Consider the following 22,369-nt stretch of genomic DNA (forward strand, 5'->3'; position numbering starts at 1 on the left):
AGTAGCTTTGTGAAAAATGTTCAACTGTAAGTGAAAGGAGAGGAGAAAAGACGTTTACCTCCTGGAGTGGGGTTTTGCATTGGATATGATAGGCCTAAAAAGTGAGTCCTGAGGGTTCATATACCGGGGGTGGGGGGGTGGGTCTTTTAGGAATGAAAGGCAAGGGAGATGGCTCTCTGTAGGAGTGATTCTATGTAGTTGCAATTTTAATTGCAAAAACCACAATTACTTTTGCGCGAACCTAATAGTAACAGTTTCCAAAAGAGAGAAGATAAAGAGAATAAAATGCCTAGCTTACAGAACCATATTTGGTCTGAGGATGCATAATTAAGGATTCTTAATTTTATATATATATATAAAAAATTTACATATATTACATACAAAATATGATAATCTTTTACTAGCTCATATAAACTATCGATCTGCAGTAACTGAAGAATAACAATATTTTTTCTCTAATTCATCAGGTATAATTTGCCATAATTTAAAATAGAGAAATATGGAAGAATTATCACCAATCCAGACATAGAAGTACTCAAGAGTAACAGTACACCTAAAATGGTTTCTGCTAGCCTTTATTTGAGAAAATTTACACAAAAATCCCCAATCCAACATTTACAAGTGAATCTGTATAAATCCCATATGCCTCTTTCCCAAACAAACCAAGAAATGGCTTTATGACAGGGGTCCATGACAATGGTATAACAAGGCTTACTTAAACTGCATCATTCTCATTTATATTATACAGACCATTTTGGATAATATGCTCAAAAATGGAGGAAAGCACATAACACCCAATTTTAAAGCTTATTTGCTCTTGTATCAGTCTTTTGTCAAAGGCAAATACTTTTACTTTTTAGATAAAACCAAAGTATAATATCAATTAACTTTTAAACCAAAAGCACAAAATGTCCCAGTTGATAGTTTCGGCATGAGTAAAGGGAAGGGACATGAAAGAATGTCAACTCCTACAAAGCTTAAGTTTAGGGTCACACTTGGGAACAAAAGCATCAACGAAATAAAATATTCTCTTCTCCTATCTTCTTGACATTTTGTCACATCAGAAGAACATAACTAAGAGAGTAGCTTTCGTTGCTCCTAAAAAGGGGAAAGGCACCAGTCAGAAATAGGAAAGAAAATCTTGTTAGGCTAACGGTACATGATAGAAATTTCACATTTAAAAGTTTAAAGATGGAGGCTGGGCGTGGTGGCTCACGCGTGTAATCCCAGCACTTTGGGAGGCTGAGGCAGGCAGATCACTTGAGGTCAGGAGTTCGAGACCAACCTGGCCAATATGGTGAAACTCTGCTTCTACTGAAAATACAAAAATTAGCCAGGCATGGTGGTGTGCACCTATATTCCCAGCTACTCAGGAGGCTGAGGCAGGAGAATTGCTTGAACCCAGGAGGTGAAGGTTGCAGCGAGCTGAGATAGTGCCATTGCACTCCAGCCTGGGCGTTGCAGCAAGACTCCGTCCCCCCCCCCCCCCCAAAAAAAAAGTTTAAGGATGTATCTTAACCCACATATTATTTTCTCTACTTGGATGCATCCTCTGTAACTTAGTATATGTAATACTACAGATAGACTTTCTCAACATTTGCTGCCTATGCTAAGGATCTGCAGCCAGGTTCTCAGAAGCAGTACCTACCAATTCTCAACAGCAGATGGCAATGTTGTACAAGTTAACGACAGAACTACTTTTATGCCACAGGAGAGGAAGACACAAGGAGTCAAAAGGAGGAAAAAAAAAGTTTGGGTTCATAGTAGCAGGAACATTAACAGAATAGCCTGAGATTTTAACAGCATAACTCATTCCCTCTTCCACCTTTGTACTTTATCCAGGTCAACACATCAGGGTTCTCTAACAATTCCAGTATTCTGTTTCTTTACTGTAAGATACATGTAATTCTTGCCACTGTGGTTAAACAAGCCCTGTAATAGCAGGGTTAAAAAGAGATTACAGAAAGGATAAACTCCTACCTACTTTCTTGGGAGATGTGGGAAAGATTTCAAGTCACAGCATTTTTCATAACTGTTTATAAACAATGGTCATTTATATCCACATTTTCTCTTATTTACATTAGTTTTGGCCCTTAGGCACCTCATACTCCTACAGTGATTATTGGCTTTGCTTTCATAACATGTATTTTTAAGTATTTACTCTCTTAATGGCCCTCGATGTCTATTTTATACATCATACCTCTTAATTCTCTAGATGGAACACTGAAGGACAGGAATTAAGTAAGTGACTGGCCATGCAAGGGTTGGAAATTTTACTTATTTTTCCTTGGTAGAAGTTATGTTAAAAATTCAAGCAACCACATATCTAACAGAGGAATTTTATCTAGGATATATAAAAAACTCTCAAAACTCAATAGTAAAAAGAACAAATGACCTAAACAGAAAATAGACAAAAGACATGAAGACACTTCACCGAAGAGGATATATAGATGGCAAATTAGCACACGAAAAGATACTCAACATCATTAGCCATTGGAAATGCAAATTAAAACCACATGTGGTATCATTACACACATCTATGTGAATGGTTAAGATAAAAAATAGTAGTAATACCAAACACTGGTGAGGATGTGAAGAAACTGGATCAATCATACATTGCTGTCTGAATTGTATGAGTGGCTGTATGTAAAAAGTAGAGCCACTCTGGAAAAAGAGTAGGGTAGTTTCTTACAAAAATATATGTGTTTACCATACAACCCAACAGTTGCCCTTTTGAGCATTTATCCCAGAAAATGAAAATGTATGTTCACATAAAAACCTGTACATGAATGTTCACAGCAGCTTTATTAGGGCAAAAAACTGAAAACAACTCTTATGTCCTTTAGTGGGTGAATGGTTAAGCAAACTGTGGTACATCCATACCATGGAATACTACTCAGCAATCAAAAGGAATTGCCCAGACTTCACCACGATGCAATATATGCATGTAAGAAATCTGTACTTATACCCCCTAAATATACAAAACATTTTTAAAAGAAAAAAAGGAAGAAACTATTCATACATGCAACAACTTGGATGGATTTCAAGGGAATTATGCTGAATGAAAAAAGGTCAGCCTCGTAAGATTACATTCTGTATGATTCCATTCATATAACATTCTTGAAATGACAAAATTACAGAGATGGAGGACAGAACAGTGGTAGCCACAGGTTGGGGTGAGGGTATAAGAAAGGGATGTGGCTGCAGCTGTAAAAGGGCAGTGCAAGGGATCCATGTGACAGAACTGTTCTGTCTCTTGTGATGGTGGTCACATGAATCTACACATGTGATAATATTGCATAGAATTAAATACACATACACGAAAAAAGTTCAAGCAGTTGAGCACAAATATTTTAATTGTCTAAAATGACATTTTCTTTAAGAGTTATCTACAGTTCAAAGCTCACTTTTATGAGGTGTCACATCCATCACCATTTTAAGAGACATAAAATCATGAAAAGATATCACCAGAAGCTACGTAAACATTTCAGCTAAGGGTAAAGAGAAAGTTAAGGGTGTTTTCACAAGGAAATTGAAAGGGCAATCCAAATGAAGTCAACATGGTCACACAAAAATCTTGGTAAAAGAACTAGAATGGAAGCCCAAGCTGCTGAGCAAGTGGGAGAAGAAAAGAAAACATAGTCCAAACAGATCACACAAGGGAACCCAGGACAAATGCTGACTTTGGCATTATCTAGGTAACCCCTATTTTTTGTCATAGGTGACTCTTAGACCTATTCTTGCAAAACCAGTCAAAATCCTACCAAATTAAAAAGAAGTCCCTCATTGACTTGTTGGATGTAGGTGGTACCCCATGTCCTCCCACACCAAAAGAGATCAGTTCTGGCAAGAAAGCTCCAACGTGCCTTGATGGTGCTGTTGGTAGGATGCCTTAGGCCAGGCACGTCCCAGCGATGTTCTGCTGGCTGAGGTACAAGGTGGGAGGAGAATAGGCCTCATTCATTACTCAATCAATTTCTTGGCCTTGAAGAAGCGTCGCAGGTAGAAGACCTGCCAGGTAGCTAGTCCAATGAGACAGAACATTGAAAAGATGCTGAAGTATAGGACCCGAGTGTTTGTTGACTCTAAAAAAAAAACAAAAGCATTGTAAACATAATGAAGTGAGCCTCCTCAGCTGGCTAAACAATGGCAGGGGAGGCGGGTAAAGGCAATTAATTAACTTCACTCTGTCCCTAGGTCTAACAGTAGGATTTCAGATAATTTTTTTTTTTAAGTTCATTATCCTGGCTGGGCGTGGTGTAATCCCAGCCTGTAATCCCAGCACTCTGGGAGGCTGAGGCAGGCAGATCATGAAGTCAGGAGATCGAGACCATCCTGGCTAACTCTGTCTCTACTAAAAATATGAAAAATTAGCCAGGCATGGTGGCTTGCGCCTATAGTCCCAGCTACTTGGGAGGCTGAGGCAGGAGAATTGCTTGAACCCAGGAGGCGGAGGTTGCAGTGAGCCGAGATCGCACCACCGTACTCCAGCCTGAGCGACAGAGCGAGACTCCATCTCAAAAATAAGTAAATAAATAAAAATAAAAGTTCATTATCCTATATATAAATGTTGAAAATTACAAAGATTGGTGCTATCAGTTTGATGTGGGTATAGACTAATTGAGGATGCTGTCACCTGCCTATCACAGTAGGAGTTTCTACTCTCTTGAAAATCTAACAAGGCTCATTTACCTTTAGCAGCAACAACAGCGAAGCAAGCAATTTCCCCTCCATATACCCACCTTGGCAAAACTGAGAAAAGGGTACACCAGAATTGAAAGTTTGGAGACTGTCTCATTTATGGGTCACTTAAGAAGTAAGAGTCGCCTTCCCCCTCACCGTTGGTATCACGCATCTCCTCTTCTCTCTTCTTCATGTAGGCAAAATCATTAACAATAGATTCTGAAAGGTCTTCTAGGCGTCGCAGCTCTACTTCTAATGGTTTGAGCTTCTCAACTTTTGCAATCTGGAAAAGAATGGAATATTTTCAGCTCTCTGAAAACATCGCTTCAGTCAAGAACATAAAGAAGGCAACAGAGGAGTCTTTTTTAAAGTTTCACCAGATTTAAATTCTCTCCTATCAATCATCCTAACATATTTTAAAATTTGGGCTTCTTTCTTTCCCTATAGACTATATCTTTCCATTTCAGACCTTTTTTGATACTTTAATTTTGACTAAAATCTTAGAAGTAATATAATAACCATAGGCTATAAAGTAAGATATACTATTGTCTCAAGATTTTTTACTTTTTTTTTGAGACAGGGTTTTACTCTGTTGCCCAGGCTGGAGTGCAGTGGCACAGTCTTGGCTCACTGCAGGCTCGACCTCCTGGGCTCAGGCAATCCTCTTGCCTCAGCATCCCAAGTAGCTGGGACCACAGTCATGCACTGCCACACCCAGCTAATTTTTATACTTTTTCTAGAGATGGGGTTTTGCCATGTTGCCCAGGCTGGTCTCAAACTCCTAAGCTCAAGCAATCTGTCCGCCTTGGCCTCCCAAAGTGTTGGGACTACAAGTGTGAGCCACCATGCCCAGCTGATTTTTGACTTTAGTAAAGCACTTTACTTTGCACTTCCACTCATGTCTAAGAAGTAAACTATTGTTAATACAGTAAATGTGGGAGTCATATTAGGTCAAACCTGGTTTTAGAAGAAAAACCACTAAATTCATTAAACCTTTGACAGTACATAGGAATGTGAGCATGTGTTGTTACAGCATTAAAGTAATAATTCAAAATACACAATTAGAGAATTCTGGTTCATATAAATCCTACAACAACTTTAAGGTTTAATATCAGAGCTCAGATGTGAGAAAACTGCACTGAATTTTTTATGTATTTTTTTCTTTTAGAATGACAAAGCCAGTTATCAAAAGAAATCTTCAAGGAATTCCCTGTATGCTGAGGAATGAAGGATGTGAGAAAGAAATTAACTGTCTTCTGCTCTCAAGTTAGACCCCTAAGAAAACTCTTAAGAGTATCTAATAACTAGAGGCATCTATCACACCAGCAAAGATGTCATTATTGTTTTTTTCTTATCAGTCTTAGATTATGCTTTGCTTTAAAATGAGATACACCACCAGAGCTTTCCAGATCTTTTTTTTTTTTTTTTTTGGAGATGGAGTCTCACTCTTGCCAGGCTAGAGTGCAGTGGTGTGGTTTTGGCTCACTGCAACCTCTGCCTCCCGGGTTCAAGTGATTCTCCTGCCTCAGCATCCTAAGTAGCTGGGACTACAGGCGTGCGCCACCACACCCAGCTAATTTTTTGTATTTTTAGTCGAGATGGGGTTTCACCATGTTGGTCAGGATGGTCTCCATCTCTTGACCTCATGATCCACCTGCCTCGGCCTCCCAAAGTGCTGAGATTACAGGCGTGATCCACCATGCCCGGCCAGCTTTCCAGATCTTAAAACTTTTACATACCAGTTGCTCTTAAAGTTTCCACATAGAGAATTCTTTAATAATTCTGTTTCTGGCCGGGTGCGGTGGCTCACACCTGTAATCCCAGCACTTTGGGAGGCCGAGGTGGGTGGAACACGAGGTCAGGAGATCGAGACCATCCTGGCTAACACGGTGAAACCCCGTCTCTACTAAAAATAAAAAAAAAATTAGCTGGGCGTGGTGGCGGGCGCCTGTAGTCCCAGCTACTCGGGAGGCTGCGGCAGGAGAATGGCGTGAACCCAGGAGGCGGAGCTTGCAGTGAGCTGAGATTGTGCCACTGCACTCCAGGATGGGTGACAGAGCGAGACTCCATCTCAAAAAAAAAAGAAAAATTTTCTGTTTCTTTCTTTCTTTTTTTTTTTTTTTTTAAGGATGGAGTCTCACTCTGTTGCCCAGGCTGGAGTACAGTGGCTCACTGCAACTGTAACCTCTGTAACTCACTGTCACTGTAACTGTAACCTCTCACTGCAACCTCTGCCTCCCAGGTTCAAAAAAATCCTCCCACCTCAGCCTCCCGAGTAGCTGGGATTACAGGTGTGTGCCACCACACCCAGCTAATTTTTATATGTTCAGTAGAGATGAGATTTCACCACGTTGGCCAGGCTGGTCTTGAACTCCTGACCTCAGGTGATCCATCCACCTCGACCTCCCAAAGTGCTGGGATTACAGGCGTGAGCCACTGCACCTGGCCTTAATAATTCTGTTTATATATCTGCTTCTTTACTCTCTATTTACTGTACATTCCCTATGGCCCACTTTTTTTTCTCTCCTTTGTTCAATTCATTGTCCTTGTTCTTTCTCTTTGTGAAATGTTAACAGCAGTTAACAAGGGATGAATAGGAGGCATTTATTTTATGTTTTCTTATTATATTCTTCACTAAATGTGTGATGAACAAAAGTTATTTAAAATAAAACAAACTGCTGTTAAAATTGGGATGTAAAAATTGAGTTTATATTTAAGGTCCATAAAAATATGGTGATAGACTTGCGATGATACACCTACAGTTTTCTCTCACCAGATGCACATTTTCTTGCGTTTGTAAAATGTTGGCTAGAGTTAACGGTGTGACTGGTAACTGCAGAACAGCTTCTGGGTGTAAGATTTAACCAATAGTTAATGCACAGAGCTAACTTTCCTAAGTGAATGGCCAAATGCCAGGTTTTGTCATTAACTGAGAACATATATCTGTTCATTGATCTCATATAGAGCTGCAGAACAAAAAAAAATTCCCCAAGAAAAATACAGGAGCTATACAAGCTGAACCTTAGTCTAACATCTTCCCTCCTGCTCTATACTTCCCCACTCAGAGCTTCCTAAATGAGACAGTATAAAGGAAATGGCATGATACTTCTTAGAGATAAATTATTTAAAGTTCCCTAAATAGAAACTTGCAAAAGAAACTGGAAGTGAAACTATGGCTGTGCCTCTGCCAGCTGAAAATGATATTAAAAAAAAAAAATTACTTTAAAGCCTACTGAATCCCACAGCCTTTGCTTCTTTTTTTTTTTTTTTTTTTTTGTTGTTGTTGTTGTTAAAGGACAATAGTCCAGAGACCTAAAACCCGAAAAACAATGATGGAATTAAACCTGGTACTGAAGATGGCTTTTGTAGATTACAGCCCCCCACAAACTGTTCCCAATCCCTTTCCAGTAATAAAACTTATTTTTTAGTTGTACAACCAACACATAAATATATTCTTTGGCTACAAATTTAAACTATCCAGAAGCAAAGAGAATATAAACCAAAAGTCTACCTTCATGGTTCCTCAATTCCCACATTGCTTTCCAGAGGTAAAGACGCTTATAAACTTGATGTATTATCTTTCCACACCTTTTCTTCTGAGACACTATGCTTTTGTATGTAAAGGTACACAGAAAAATATAACTTAAAATATATTTATAAATGGCATACTACACACATTGTTCTATAGCTTTTTTCCATTTAGTAAGATCTTTCCAAAAATGTCAGTGCTTATCAATTCATCTTATTCTTCTTAACTGCTGCATAGCATTCCACACAGCTAGTATTCCACATTGTTTAGTTAATCATTCAATTCCCAACCCCTTTTCTAGTACAGGTGCTACTTCAGACTCTACACCTCTATTCATAACCAAACAGTCAAATTCCTATCTTCAAAGTTGATTTTATTTCCTCAACAAAATCTCTGCTGAGGCCAAGCGTGGTGGCTCACACCTGTTATCCCAATACTTCGAGAGGCTGAGGCAGGAGGATCACTTGAGCCTGGGAGGTCAAGGCTGCAGTGAGCCAAGATCATGCCACTATACTCCATCCTGGGAGACAAACTGAGACTCCGACTCAAAAAAAAAAAAAATCTATTGAATCCCATCTTTCATCCAGAAAATTATTTTCAGACCTTCATTAGTGGGATGAAGGTCTCATTTTGGTCTCATTTCCTAGAAGCCATTTTTGCCTAATAATTACTTTCACTCATGATACTAATTTAAAATCTAGAAATCTTAAAGAAATCTCAAGAGACTAAAACAGTACTGAAATCTAGCTTGCCATTCCAAACACCTAGTACACCATGGATACTCAATAGTAAAAAACAACAATCATGGATATATTTCTATGTTGAATCTAAACCTAGAAATCCAAATAATATTTGGAGGAAATCAAAGAACAAAGATCTTTTCAAACCACCAAAATCTGACGGACTTAACAATTAAATGCTATTAAGGAAAGTAATTCCGCCTTCCTCCATGTGAGAACACAGTGAGGAGGCAGTATGCATTCAGAAGAGGACCCTCACCAGAACCTGACCACACTGGCACCCTGATCTTGAACTTCCTAGACTCCAGAACTATGAGAAATAAATTTCTGTTGTTTATTCTTTTTGAGATGGAGTCTTGCTCTGTCACCCAGATTCTCCTGCCTCAGCCTCCCAAGTAGCTGGGATTACAGGCATGTGCCACCACGCCCAGCTAATTTTTGTATTTTTAGTAGAGACAGGGTTTCACCATGTTGGTCAGGCTGGTCTCGAACTTGTGACCTCATGATCCGCCCTCCTCGGCCTCCCAAAGTGCTGGGATTACAGGCGTGAGCCACTGCGCCTGGCCTGTTTATTTTTACAAAAGAAAAAAAATTAGCCAGGTGTGGTGGCTGACGCCTGTAATCTCAGCACTTTGGGAGGCTGAAGCGGATGGATCACTTGAGACCAGGAGTTTGAGACCAGCCTGGCCAACATGGTGAAACCCAGTCTTTATTAAAATTACAAAAATTAGCTGGGCATGGTGGCGCATGCCTGTAGTCCCAGCTACTCAGGAGGCTGAGGCACAAGAATCCTTTGAACCTGGGAGGCAGAGGTTGCAGTGAGCTGAGATGGCACCGCTGCACTCCAGCCTGGGCTGGGTGGACTCTGTCTCAAAAAAAATAAATAAATGAAGAAGTAGTAGTAGTCAGTGGTTTAAAACAAAAAACAAAAAACAAAAAACCTTCACTGCAGGCTGGGCACAGTGGCTCATGCCAGTAATACCAGCACTTTGGGAAGCCAAGGCAGGTGGATTGCTGGAGAGCAGGCTGGGCAACACAGCAAGACCCCATCTCTATTACAAAGTAGTAATAATAATAAAGAAAAAAAAACTTTATTGCAAGAATATATAACAATAGACTTTTATTACCAGCTTAAAACAAATGTAAAAAAGTTTCTTGATTTTTTTAAAACATTTTAAGGCCTTAACGTTTTTTTCTGAGTTCTTATTATGTGCAAGGTACCAAGGTAAGTTATGATCTTAAGCTCTCACAGCTTACATAGTAAGTTATAACCATAATATATGGCTTTATGTAGCAACTTCTATAACAAAAAATACACATTAAAAACAGTTCTAGTTGGGAGGACAAAGTGAAGCTTAACAGGAAGTGGGTGAGCTGGGTCTCACAAGTTGGGCAGGACTTTTGAGAGGGCATTCAAGGCTGAGGGGAACCTGTAAACTAAAACACGGAGGGAGTAAAGTGCAGGCATGTTTAGTAACTATGAATAGTCTAGACATAAGTAGTCTGGTGTGCTAGAAACTAGACTATAGGGTATGTGTGCATGTACACACATAACTGCCACACACTTGTGCTTGGGGAGGGTAGGGGATAATAGCAAATAAAAGGCTCAAAAGTTAGGCTGAGACTAAATTAGGGAAGTGGATGAAAAAGGTAGTATAATGAATCAGAGCCATTCATATATGCTCACAATGTGGTATATTTTGTAATCTCATTTAATCCTCGTAACCCTATAAGGTGAATATTTTTATCCTTAAGTTTTGCAGATGAGGAAACTAAGGCTCTGAGGTATTAAATAACTTGCCCAAAGTATCACAGCTTGGTGCAGTTGGCATTAGAATCCAAGTCTATGTGAGTTTATTCTGCAAGTACTAGAAATTTAATAAAGAAAACCAGATGAGTATACTAAGTTTTTCCTGAATCAAAGGTGAAATGAACAAGCTATATTAGGCCACAAGGATCTATATAAGTTGTCCTGTTTGCTTGACTAATAAAGTTTGACTAATAAACTTCCTGGGTTTCCCATTGCTATTATTTTTGCAGGGCAACAGAGTAAAATTTTAAAACAAATCATGGTAAGTATTCTCAAGAAGACGCTCTTTACTTGCTCTGGACTAAGCATTCAATAAATAGCATTGAGACTTTATATCACAGTACAAAAAGCTAAAAAATCCTCAATATCAAAATTCCCACTTTCTGTTGTTCTGCTCTTGTAAGCAGTTGATTGAACTATTCAGAGTTATCTGTAAAAATGCCAAATTATACATGTTTCATGAAGGCAGGCTGGTATTCTATTCTACTTTCCTTCATCGCTGGAAGCATGAGGTATGTTTTGCCAAGTCTGTAAGACAATGTGCACCACAGGTTCTCCAATAGGGGGTGATATCCCCCTGGCAAGCTGCATGTAGTTGTTAAATAATCAAAGGATGTTATAGTTACAAGGTGCTTCATTTTGCAGTGAGTCCCTCATTTTTCAAATGAGGAAACTAAAGATTCCATAAAGTTACTCAGCCCTTTGGGTGTCCAACCAAAATTAACAGTACCATGGTCTCTTAACTCCCTACCCAGGGTGATCACAGCATTTAAACTGCCAAACTCTGTTGTAAAATTCGAGAACAGAATCCCTGACTTCCAAAAGCATTTATGCTCTCTGTACCCAAATCTGACCTATCTTTCAAGCCTCCTTGAAAGCCTCCTTCAAGCACTCCTGTCCACAGTGTCTTCCCTGAAGCCCTACAACACTTACTGTGTCACACAGTTAACACTCAATCATATATTGTCATATTCACAAATTGTTTTATTTTTATCCTGTCCCTCCACACTAGTTTGGCTCCTGAACTCAAGGAAATTAAAATGATTTATAATTTATATAGTCGTAAAGACCTGAGACTTGGTAAACACTTGTAATTGACCTGTTCTGCCCACTCTATGCCTTCTTCAAAGAAGCCAACTTTCTCAAAGTAGCTAAGTGCTGCTGGTCCCCTGAAGCAAGTGTTTCTTATATACCAAAAGCACTCTGCATTGATTTTCGTTCTTTCTTTTTTTTTTTTTTTTTTGAGATAGAGTTTTGCTTTGTCACCCATGCTGGAGTGCAGTGGCACGATCTTGGCTCACTGCAACCTCTGCCTCCCAGGTTCAAATGATTCTCCTGCCTCAGCTTCCCGAGTAGCTGGGATTACAGGCGCCTGCCACCACACCCAGCTAATTTTTGTATTTTAGTAGAGACGGGGTTTCACCATGTTGGCCAAGTTGGTCTTGAACTCCTGACCTCAGGTGATCCACCTGCCTCAGCCTTCCAAAGTGCTGGGATTACAGGTGTGAGCCACCGCGCCCAGCCTGCATCTATTTTCATGAGGCCCGTCGCCTAGGAGAAAGCCTTCTCTACCACCATATCTATTAACATCCTTCTTACTGGTCATGGTAGGTACTGTTTGGAAAAGCTACAAGTTACAAAGCCTTTTCCTGTATAACACCTCCAAAATACCAGTAAAATTAAACTCTTCTAAAACCATATCCAAATCTTCCATTATAATGAAGATTTGAATCTAAAGAGTTCACAGAGTTATATGTAACTGTACCAAGAAAAGGTATTAATTCTCTGAAAAAACTGCTTCTTAAAACAGAGGTGTTAATCTAACCCCTAGGGAATCTCTAAATTCTTTTCCTTGGTGGAGCATCAAGATCCAAGAGAGAAGCTTCTTGTGACAAGACAAATTCAGTCAAAGGAGTTTGCTGCCTCCATGCCTCCCACCACAGCCCCCACCAACTCCAGGAGCACAGCAATAAATGTGAAGACCATCTAGTCTAACACAAGCAAGATAAACATAACAGAGCTGGCACAGTGGCTCATGCCTGTAATCCCAGCACTTTGGGAGGCCGAGGTGGCCAGATCACTTGAGGTCAGGAGTTCGAGACCAGCCTGGCCTACATGGTGAAACCCTGTCTCTACTAAAAATACAAAAATTAGCTGGGTGTGGTGGTGCACACTTGTAATCCCAGCTACTCGGGAGGCTGAGGCAGAATAATTGTTTGAACCCGGGAGGCAGAGGTTGCAGTGAGCTAAGATCACGCCACTGCACTACAGCCTGAACGACTGAGTGATACTCTGTCTCAAAAAAAAAAAAAAAAAGGACTTTGGATCTAGTACATGGAATCAGAGTTCCTCCTTCCTGAGAGCACTCAGAGAAACAGAACTTTTGGAAAGTCTTCAGCTGTTGCTCCACCCAGGGCAGCTGTGTTTTTGGAATATAGATTGATAGCAAATGACAGACAAATAGAATCGCCTAGGCAAAACGGTATTTTACTCGTGGGTCACACAGCCCAGGAGTTAGAAGATGTGTCAGATAGCTCCTTCTTTGTCGGACAGTAATTGCCTGCATTCTCCCAACTGCACAGACAGTAAGTCCCTACAAACAACTGCTCTAGTTCACAGATGACAAACTAAAAAGAAGTGGCTCGGTTCACATCCTGAATCTACAAAGATACACCCTCTGAAGGGCAGAAGTGAGACAGTGGTCAGAGGTTCATAAAATACAATACAAGAAATCAAAATCAAAAGTGCTTTATTTCTGAGGACAAAGGCATTCTTTCTCTTTAAAGAATTCAAACAACAAGACTTAATGCTTCTTCACAGTATGACAAGCATTCTGTCTTCCAAATAATATCATCTTACATTTGTATTGTGTTACATAGCAATTTCACATGGATTAATTAATAACAATTTAGGTAGGTAGTGTGGTACAATTACTATTCAATCTTACAGGACCACATGGGATTTCAGAATTATGAGTCCACAGATATGAGGGAGAGATGTGTTGGACATGAAAATTAAAGAAGTATGCCACATTCCCGAATCTTAATGCTGATGCCAAAGATTCCAAATCCTCTGGAGATAAAGCCTCTCCATTATCTCAAGGGCCTGAAATTAAATCGTTCAAGTGATTCTCTTGCTTCAGCCTCCCGAGTAGTTGGGACTACAGGTACCCGCCACCATGCCTGGCTAATTTTTGTATTTTTAGTAGAGATGGGGTTTTCGCCAGGTTGGCCAGGCTGGTTTCCAACTCCTGACCTTGGGTGATCCACTCACCTTGGCCTCCCAAAGTGCTGGGATTACAGGTGTGAGCCACCATGCCCTGCCAGCTAACAGCCATTTCTAAGCAAGGTTCAAGGGAACCTTGCTGCAGACTGAAGAAAGGGCTGGTCTTCGGACTGTGTCATAGCCATTCCTCCTCTACATCAATCTGGTCTGCTGCTGGGGAGCAGGGGTGAAGGGCAGGAGGGTGGGGATAGATGTTAAAGAAAGTAGTGGGGAGGAGTTTCTTGGTTAAGAAGCAGAACCTTGGAGCTGTGTTGTAACTACATGCGTAAAGGCAGGCTTAGGACATGTCAGACGTCTGAAGCAGGAAGCAGGCAAAGGAAGCACCGTGGTTTTCTTTGGGCTAGGGATTCCCCTCTTGGGTTAAGCAAAAGGTCAGGAAAGATAAAGCCCCTTTCCTAATGTCTATAAAGTCCAAGGATGATGGAAATTCCAGGAGGTATAGGGGTTCTAAAATGCTATACGACAGCTGTGTCCAAAGCATTCTTTATATAAACCCACAATAATGTCATCTGTTTTTGAGGGGAACTAGCTATGTCTACTGTCTAATAGAGCATTGATGTGTTGTTATTTAATAAATACCCTTGGGCTGGGCGTGGTGCCTCACGCCTGTAATCCGCCAGCACTTTGGGAGGCCAAGACAGGCAGATCACGAGGTCAGGAGATCGAGACCATCCTGGCTAACATGGTGAAACCCCGTCTCTACTAAAAATACAAAAAATTAGCTGGGTGTGGTGATGGGCGCCTGTAGTCCCAGCTACTCGGGAGGCTGAGGCAGGAGAATGGCGTGAACCCGGGAGGCGGAGCTTGCAGCGAGCAGAGATCCCGCCACTGCACTCCAGCCTGGGCAACCGAGCGAGACTCCATCTCAATAAATAAATAAATAAATACCCTTAATGACAGGCATCATGTTGGAGAAAAAGATTACAATAGGTAAAATTTCACAGAGTACAAATTCAATTGAGAATGGTCCACAGTTCGGGAACAGAAGCAGTAACAACAAACTGGAAATCATTTTACCTATTCTTCTACCTTATAATAATGAGAACATTCTCCCTAGTGTTTTATATCTTATAAAAGCACTTTAACATAATCTTATTTAAATGTAATTAAGATTCTTCTGAATCATGAAGGTTTAAAAAAATTTTTCAATTTACTCAAGTTCATCAAATAAAGAGGTCTTCTTGTTTTATTTATTTAAATTAAACTAGCCTGGAAACAGAAACAAACAATTGAAAATTCTCTACCGGAAACTGTCTCCCATTCACAACTGTATCACTTGCTCCTATTTACTGCCTCTAAATAACGCTACCTAGTTTCATTCAATTGAGGATTTGAACAAGGAAAGAGCTGCAACTGTTGTACTACTTCCTGTTGCAGAATTAACCAGTCATTTCCAATCTTCTTCCATTTTAGGATATTTCCCTTCCAAAGTGCTGTCCAAAGAGAGAGCAACTTCTGTTCCACTATTCCTAGACAATTTTCCTAAATCACTTAAACCAATTTTCCTTCATTTACTTAGTTTGCATTCTTCAAAAGCCCATTCTATTTTCTGTACCCCACTCCTCCTTCATGCCCTTACGTACTGTTTTGTTGGGTAAAAATACTCTTATCTTTCTGTAAAGATCAATTATCTAGTCTTAAATAGTTCTTGTGGTTTTTCAAAGATGACCTTCATTTGAAGAACCCTTTTGTGCTGCCCCCAAAGTCTCGCAGAGATGAAAAAGGCTGTTGTCCTTCTCCTCATTCTGTGTACACCTCCATCTCCGTCACCCAAATAAGTGTCAGTTTTTATTAGTCTATAATAAATAACTTCTTATCAGCATCAAACTTCTATTATCACCATTCCTAGTCTCTTGCAGCTTTTTCCTCCATCCTGCCCTCTTCCTTGAAAGTTTGAAATTATTTTAACTAAAAACTATCTTTGACTATTGTTATTTCCCAAAGACAAAACAGTTGTTCAAGACTAAACAGCACTGAATCCATGCCCCAGATAGATAGATAGATAGATAGATATACAACTGTTGGTCTTGGGGAAAAAGTCTTAGGAATTAAAAACAAATCACTTTTCTTAACCTTGGGCATTAACAAATAACTGAATTCCAGCTTTAAAAAATTTAAAATATCTCTCTCTACACACACACACACACACACACACACACACACACACACACACACACAGTTCAAGAGAACTAATGCCATATGCTTCAGTGTTTTATCAAACCAACATTCTGTGGGACAGTTAGTTCAGTCTTTGGCTGACAGCACAGCCAGAATTATTCTTCAAGGCTGTTTTTTTTTTTTTTTTTTGAGATGGAGCCTTGCCCTGTCGCCCAGGCTGGAGTGCAGTGGCATGATCTCAGCTCACTGCAGCCTCTGCCTCCCAGGTTCCAGCAATTCTCCTGCCTCAGCCTCCCGAGTAGACTAGCTGGGATTACAGGCGCACGCCACCACGCCTGGCTAATTTTTGTATTTTTAGTAGAGACGTGGTTTCACCATGTTGACCAGGCTGGTATCAAACTCCTGACCTCAGGCGATCCACCTGCCTCGGCCTCCCAAAGTGCTGGGATTACAGGAGTGAGCCACCGCGCCCGGCTAAGGCTGTTAATACCACTTTTTGTATCAGTAAGACCATGGCTGGCTGTCACAAGACTGCTAAGAAACCACAGCCCTTTGGGCAAAGCACAGCCTGTTGGCCTGCCGAGGTCACAGAAACCTCACAGCATAGCACACTGCTGCCTCCTCTGGCTGTTAGAGCAGGACATACCTCTTCGTAATTTTTCGCCTCCACTCCATGCTTCATGTCTAGGATCACGAGTTGGTCAGGTATCCGCCCTGTTCCTGAGAAAGAAATCAAAGGAATCATTGTGTGAAATACTTAAAATTCTGGGAAATTACCAACCCACCCACCCGCCCTCCCTCTCCAGAACCCCTACCCTCTCAATAGAGGGAAACAGCCACAACTCCTCCCCCTGCTCAGTTGCAGAAAATTCCTGGCTCTGGCTAAAATCACAAACATTCCAGACAAAGCCTCTATCTGTGTGGGGTGCCGGAAAGCAACAAGAACATGCTGCTGGCAAACATCTCTGAGCAGGCAAGGACACAAGATACTGCAACTGGTACTACAGAGGAACAGAACAGAAGGGAAACCACACAGGCTTATTGAATTGGGAAATAAAACTCAAAAATCAAAACAGTGTGAAATTGAGTGGCATATAAATCAAGAGATAGTAGGCAACAACTTTGGCTGAAAATGCGTAGTTCCACATCTGAAAAGGTTGCCCTGTCAAATTTTGAGGGAAGGCCATGATGAATTAGGATTATTGGATATGTGCTAAGCTTGGATTTACTTAGTATAAATCTGAGTACTGAAAAGAATATAAGTTTTATCTAATATTCCACTTTAATTCAAACATTTTGATCAATGTATGGCCTAGTTCAGTAGGAGTACAATGTTATAGAGCTATTCCCACTAAGCCCTTAAAAGAGTTACAACAGCTCAAGGAAAAAAAAAAAAAAACAACTTTAAGTGTTCAAATCTCAGGGATGCTTCTTATAATAGAGTTCATGTTAGAAGAGTCAATCTGATTCAGCTGGATCAAAGAAGCATTCTAATCTTAAATCATCAAGTAGGAGAAAGGAAAAGACCCAAGGAGCCCCAGAAAACTGTTCAGCCCCAATCCCCTGGAATTCACCTAGTTATAAAATTTACAACTGCCTGCATGAAATTAGAAGTTCTGGGAAACAGTGCCACTGAAGTGCTGGGGTTCCTGAAACCATAAGCCACACTGAATGGTACTGTACCCTCTGATGCCTGAGAGACACTGGAAGTTTTCTGAAATGAACTGAAGTCAATTCAATAACTACTCATTGAAAACTCACTAAGTACTAAAACTGTGCTGGAGATTTTAAAGAGATATGCTACGGCTTCAATGTGCCCCTCTCAAAGTTCATGTGTTGGAAACTTAATCCCCAATGCAACAGTGTTGAGAGGTAGAACCTTTAATTTTATTTATTTATTTAATTAAAAAAATTTTTTTGAGACAGGTTCTTACTCTGTCTTCCAAGCTGGAGTGCAGTGGCACGCACCATCATGGCTCACTGTAGCCTCGAACTCCTGGGCTCAAGCGATCATCCCACTTCAGTCTCTCAAGCAGCTGGGACTACAGGCGTGAGCCACCACACCCAGGTAATTTTTGTATTTTTTGTAGAGACAGGGTCTCGCTGTACTGTCCAGGCTGATCTGGAACTCCTGGGCTCAAGCGATCCTCCTGCCTCAGCCTCCCAAAGTGCTGGGATTATAGGCATGAGCCACTGTGCCTGGCGGAGAAGTAGGACCTTTAAGAATCGACTAGGTCATGGGGCTCTGCCCTCATCAATAGATTTAACGTCATTATCATAGAAGTAGGTTTGTTATAAAAGTGAGTTCAGCCCCTTCTTGCTCTCCTGTGCATTCTCTTGCCATGTGATACCTTCTGCCATGTTATTGTGACACAGCAAAAAGGCCCTCACCAGATGTGGCCCCTTGATCTTGGACTTTCCAGACTCCAGACATGAACCAAACAAATTTCTACTGTTTATCAATTACCCACTCTGCGATGTTCTGTTATAGCAGCCAAAATGGACTAAGCCAGAATACAATCCCTGCCTTCAAATAATTCAATTGGGATCTAAGACATATACACAAAACAACTATGGTGAAAATGCAAAGCACTGTAAAAGTTTAAGCCAAAGGAACTGGTTCAGACAATTCCAATATGGAGCAAAGGGAAGAGGAGAGAAGACAGTAGTTGTGGACAGACTTCACTAAAAAGGGAACACCTAAAGGCAGGACTTAGGCAAAGTACTCTAGGCAGATGGCAAAGCATGAGCAAAGGCTCAGATATTAAAATCGGAGTATGGCATGTTTGAAAGACAGTAAAGAACTTCTTTTGGGATGGGCACGGTGGCTCATGCCTGTAATCCCAGCACTTTGGGAGGCCAAGGCAGGTGGATCTCTTGAGGTTCGAGTTCGAGACCAGCTTGGCCAACATGATGAAACCCATCTCTACTAAAAATACACAAATTAGCCAGGCGCAGTGGTGCGTGCCTGTAGTTCCAGCTACTCCGGAGGCTGAGGCATGAGAATCACTTGAACCCGGTAAAGTTGCAGTGAGCCAAGATCGCACCACTGCACTCCAGCCTGGGTGACAGAGCAAGACTCTTGTTTCACACACACACAAAAAAAGGACTTCTTTTGGATAGACTGGAAAGATTAACTCGAAAGCAAGAGAAATATAAATAAGACTGCACAGGGTAAGACTGAGAACAAAGTAAGACAAGTCACATGTGTCTTCTGAGCATGAAAACAACAAGTCTTCAAACAAAACAAAACAAAATGTGGCACCCAGAGTGTTCTGTTCTCCCAAATCCAATGTGTAATCCTGATTACGACATTGTCCATGGAAGATGTAAAGCAAATTTTTGCTTTTCCTTCCTCATTGAAAAAGTTGTGAAACTTAAGCAGTTCACAGCCCCACCTGGTCCAAATGATCAGGATATCTTCTTTCTTACAGAGTCTTCCAACTACCTCCCTGATTGTCACAGCACAGTACAGTCATGCACTGCATGAAGACAGTTCAGTCGAGGACAGACTGCATATATGAAGGTGGTCCCATAAGATTATTGTAATACTGTATTTTTACTATATCTTTTCTATGTTTAGATACACAAATAGCATTGTGTTCTAACTGCCTACAGTATTCAGTACAGTCACATGCTTTACAGCTTTGTAGCCTAGGAGCAGTAGTAGGCTATACCATATAGCCGAGGTGGGTAGTAGGCTATAACATCTAGGTTTGTGTAAGTACACTTAATATTTGCACAACAAAATCACCTAACCACCATTTCTCAGAATGGTCGAGTCTAGACTATACAGTCTCTTGCATAGAACTGTCAGCCTATCCTCTTAGCTGACATCATAGCCCTAAAGAGTCTCCTTTGTAAAAAGACCCTTCATAATTTTTCTCTCTGCATTTGCCTGGCAAACAGACAATCCTTTTTGTTTGTTTTGAGACAGAGTCTCGCTCTGTCACCCAGGCTGCAAGTGCAGTGGTACGATCTTGGTTCACTGCAATCTCTGCCTCCTGGGTTCAAACAATTCTCCTGCCTCAGCCTCCCGAGTAGCTGGGATTACAGGCATGTGCCACCACCACATCTGGCTAATTTTTGTATTTTTAGTAGAGATGGGGTTTTGCCATGTTGGCCAGGCTGGTCTCGAACTCCTGGCCTCAGGTGATCCGCCCGCCTCGGCCTCCCAACTGCTGGGATTACAAGCGTGAGTCACTGTGCCCGGCCAGTTTTTTTTGTTGTTGTTGTTTATTTTTTTGAGATGGAGTCTCACTCTGTCACCCAGGCTGGAGTGCAGTGACACAATCTTGCTCACTGCAACCTCCACCTCCTGGGTTTAAGTGATTCTCCTGCCTCAGCCTCCTGAGCAGCAAGGGTTACAGGCACGAGCCACCACGCCCAGCTAATTTTGTATTTTTAGTAGAGACAGGGTTTCACCATGTTGGCCAGACTGGTCTCAAACTCCTAACCTTCAGTGATCTGCCTGCCTTGGCCTCCCAAAGTGCTGGGATTACAGGCATGAGCCACCATGCCCAGCCTTTTTTTTAAGACTTCACTTTGTTAGAGCAGGTTTAGGTTCACAACAAAACTGAGAGGAAGGCACAAAGATTTCCCATATCCCCCTTCCCCTTACATATGCATAGCCTCCCCTATTATCACCATTTCCCACCAGAGTGGTACATTTGTTACAAATGATGAACCTACATGGACACATCACTATCTACCAAAGTCCACAGTTTACATTAGGATTCACTCTTGGTGTACATTCCAAATGTAATGTTCGGACAACCATATAATGACATGTATCCACTATTACAGTATCATACAGAATATTTTTACTGCCCTAAAAATTCTCTCTGTTCCACCTATTCAATCTTTTATTCCATGTAGTTGACCTTTTAAAAGGTGCCCCAAAGACTACAAGGTAACAGGTCTCCAAATCAGAATAAATAAAGAATACAAATGAAACTAGATATTAAGTGCTGACTGTATTAAGGAGCACTAGAGTTGGAGAAGATTCTTAATCCAGAGAAACACTCTTGATTACTCACCCTTGCTCTCAAAACACACTTCAAACATGTCATAATCTTCAGTGGTAAAGGCAAATTTCCCCTTGGTTGCATCCTCTTTGGAGTAGAGAATATGGCCAGCAGAATCTGTGATCTAAAATAAGAAAAGTAGTAAGAATAGGCAGCAAATAACACTCAGGAAGAGAACTTACAGAAACTGGGAAGATAGAGACACTATCTATGAAAGACAATTGATAGTTCTCATTATGATGACTATGTTCCAACCATCCCCAAAGACAAAAACTGGATTAGAAGATTAAATCCAAATACAGCAAATTTCATTCATTCAAATAGCCTAATCACACTGTGGGCTAAAATCTGTTGCTGCTTTGGGATGTCTACCATACCAAAAAGTTAATCTAGCGAATGCTCCAAGTTACATACATTGCATTTATTGGCAAAAACTCACTAGTATCATTCCGCATAGAGGAACGTGTCACAAAAATGAAAGTAGACAATTATCAAAAGATTATACAAGAGGGACAAAGATATATAAAAACACATTTATTCCATAAAACAAATTTGATAGGGAAGGGGTGTGGGTGGAGAATAAAATTAGGACACACAACACAAGGACAGCAGGAAAAAAAGCATACATAGAGAAGACAATCCAGGAGATCTATTCCTGCAAATTTCATGTTAATTATGTCAATGGCCAGGTAGAGTGGGAACAAAACACAGGAAACAAACAAGAAGTTTCTGGCCAGGCATGGTGGCTCATGCCTGTAATCCCAAACTTTGGAACGCCAAGGCAGGAGGATCACTTGAGCTCAAGAGTTCAAGACCTGGCCGGGCGCGGTGGCTCACGCCTGTAATCCCAGCACTTTGGGAGGCCAAGGCGGATGGATCACGAGGTCAAGAGATCAAGACCATCCTGGCCAACCAACATGGAGAAACCTCGTCTCTACTAAAAATACCAAAATCAGCTGGGCGCAGTGGCATATGCCTGTAGTCCCAGCTACTCAGGAGGCTGAGGCAGGAGAATCGCTTGAACCTGGGAGGCGGAGGTTGCAGTGAGCCAAGATTGCACCACTGCACTCCAGCCCAGATGACAGAGTGAGATTCTGTCTCAAAAAAAAAAAAAAAAGGGTTCAAGACCAACATGGCGAAACCTCATCTCTACAAAAAATACAAAAATTAGCCAGGC

At 40.9% G+C, this 22,369-nt stretch overlaps 1 protein-coding gene across 1 annotated transcript in view; it reads right to left on the reverse strand.

The window, feature by feature from the left end:
- Positions 1-559: 559 nt before the first annotated feature.
- Positions 560-22,369, reverse strand: part of TMED10 (transmembrane p24 trafficking protein 10) — a 45,500-nt gene continuing 23,690 nt past the window's right edge. Inside the window, exons 2-5 of the mRNA XM_019009525.4 lie at positions 21,205-21,316; positions 16,812-16,885; positions 4,840-4,966; positions 560-4,085 (exon numbers count right to left, since the gene is read on the reverse strand). Of these exons, the coding sequence (XP_018865070.1) occupies positions 3,964-4,085; positions 4,840-4,966; positions 16,812-16,885; positions 21,205-21,316 (435 nt within the window). The 3' untranslated portion in view covers positions 560-3,963. The remainder of the gene's footprint in view (positions 4,086-4,839; positions 4,967-16,811; positions 16,886-21,204; positions 21,317-22,369) is intronic.

The sequence above is a fragment of the Gorilla gorilla genome, chromosome 15 (assembly GCF_029281585.2).
Source record: "Gorilla gorilla gorilla isolate KB3781 chromosome 15, NHGRI_mGorGor1-v2.1_pri, whole genome shotgun sequence".
NCBI lineage: Eukaryota > Metazoa > Chordata > Mammalia > Primates > Hominidae > Gorilla > Gorilla gorilla.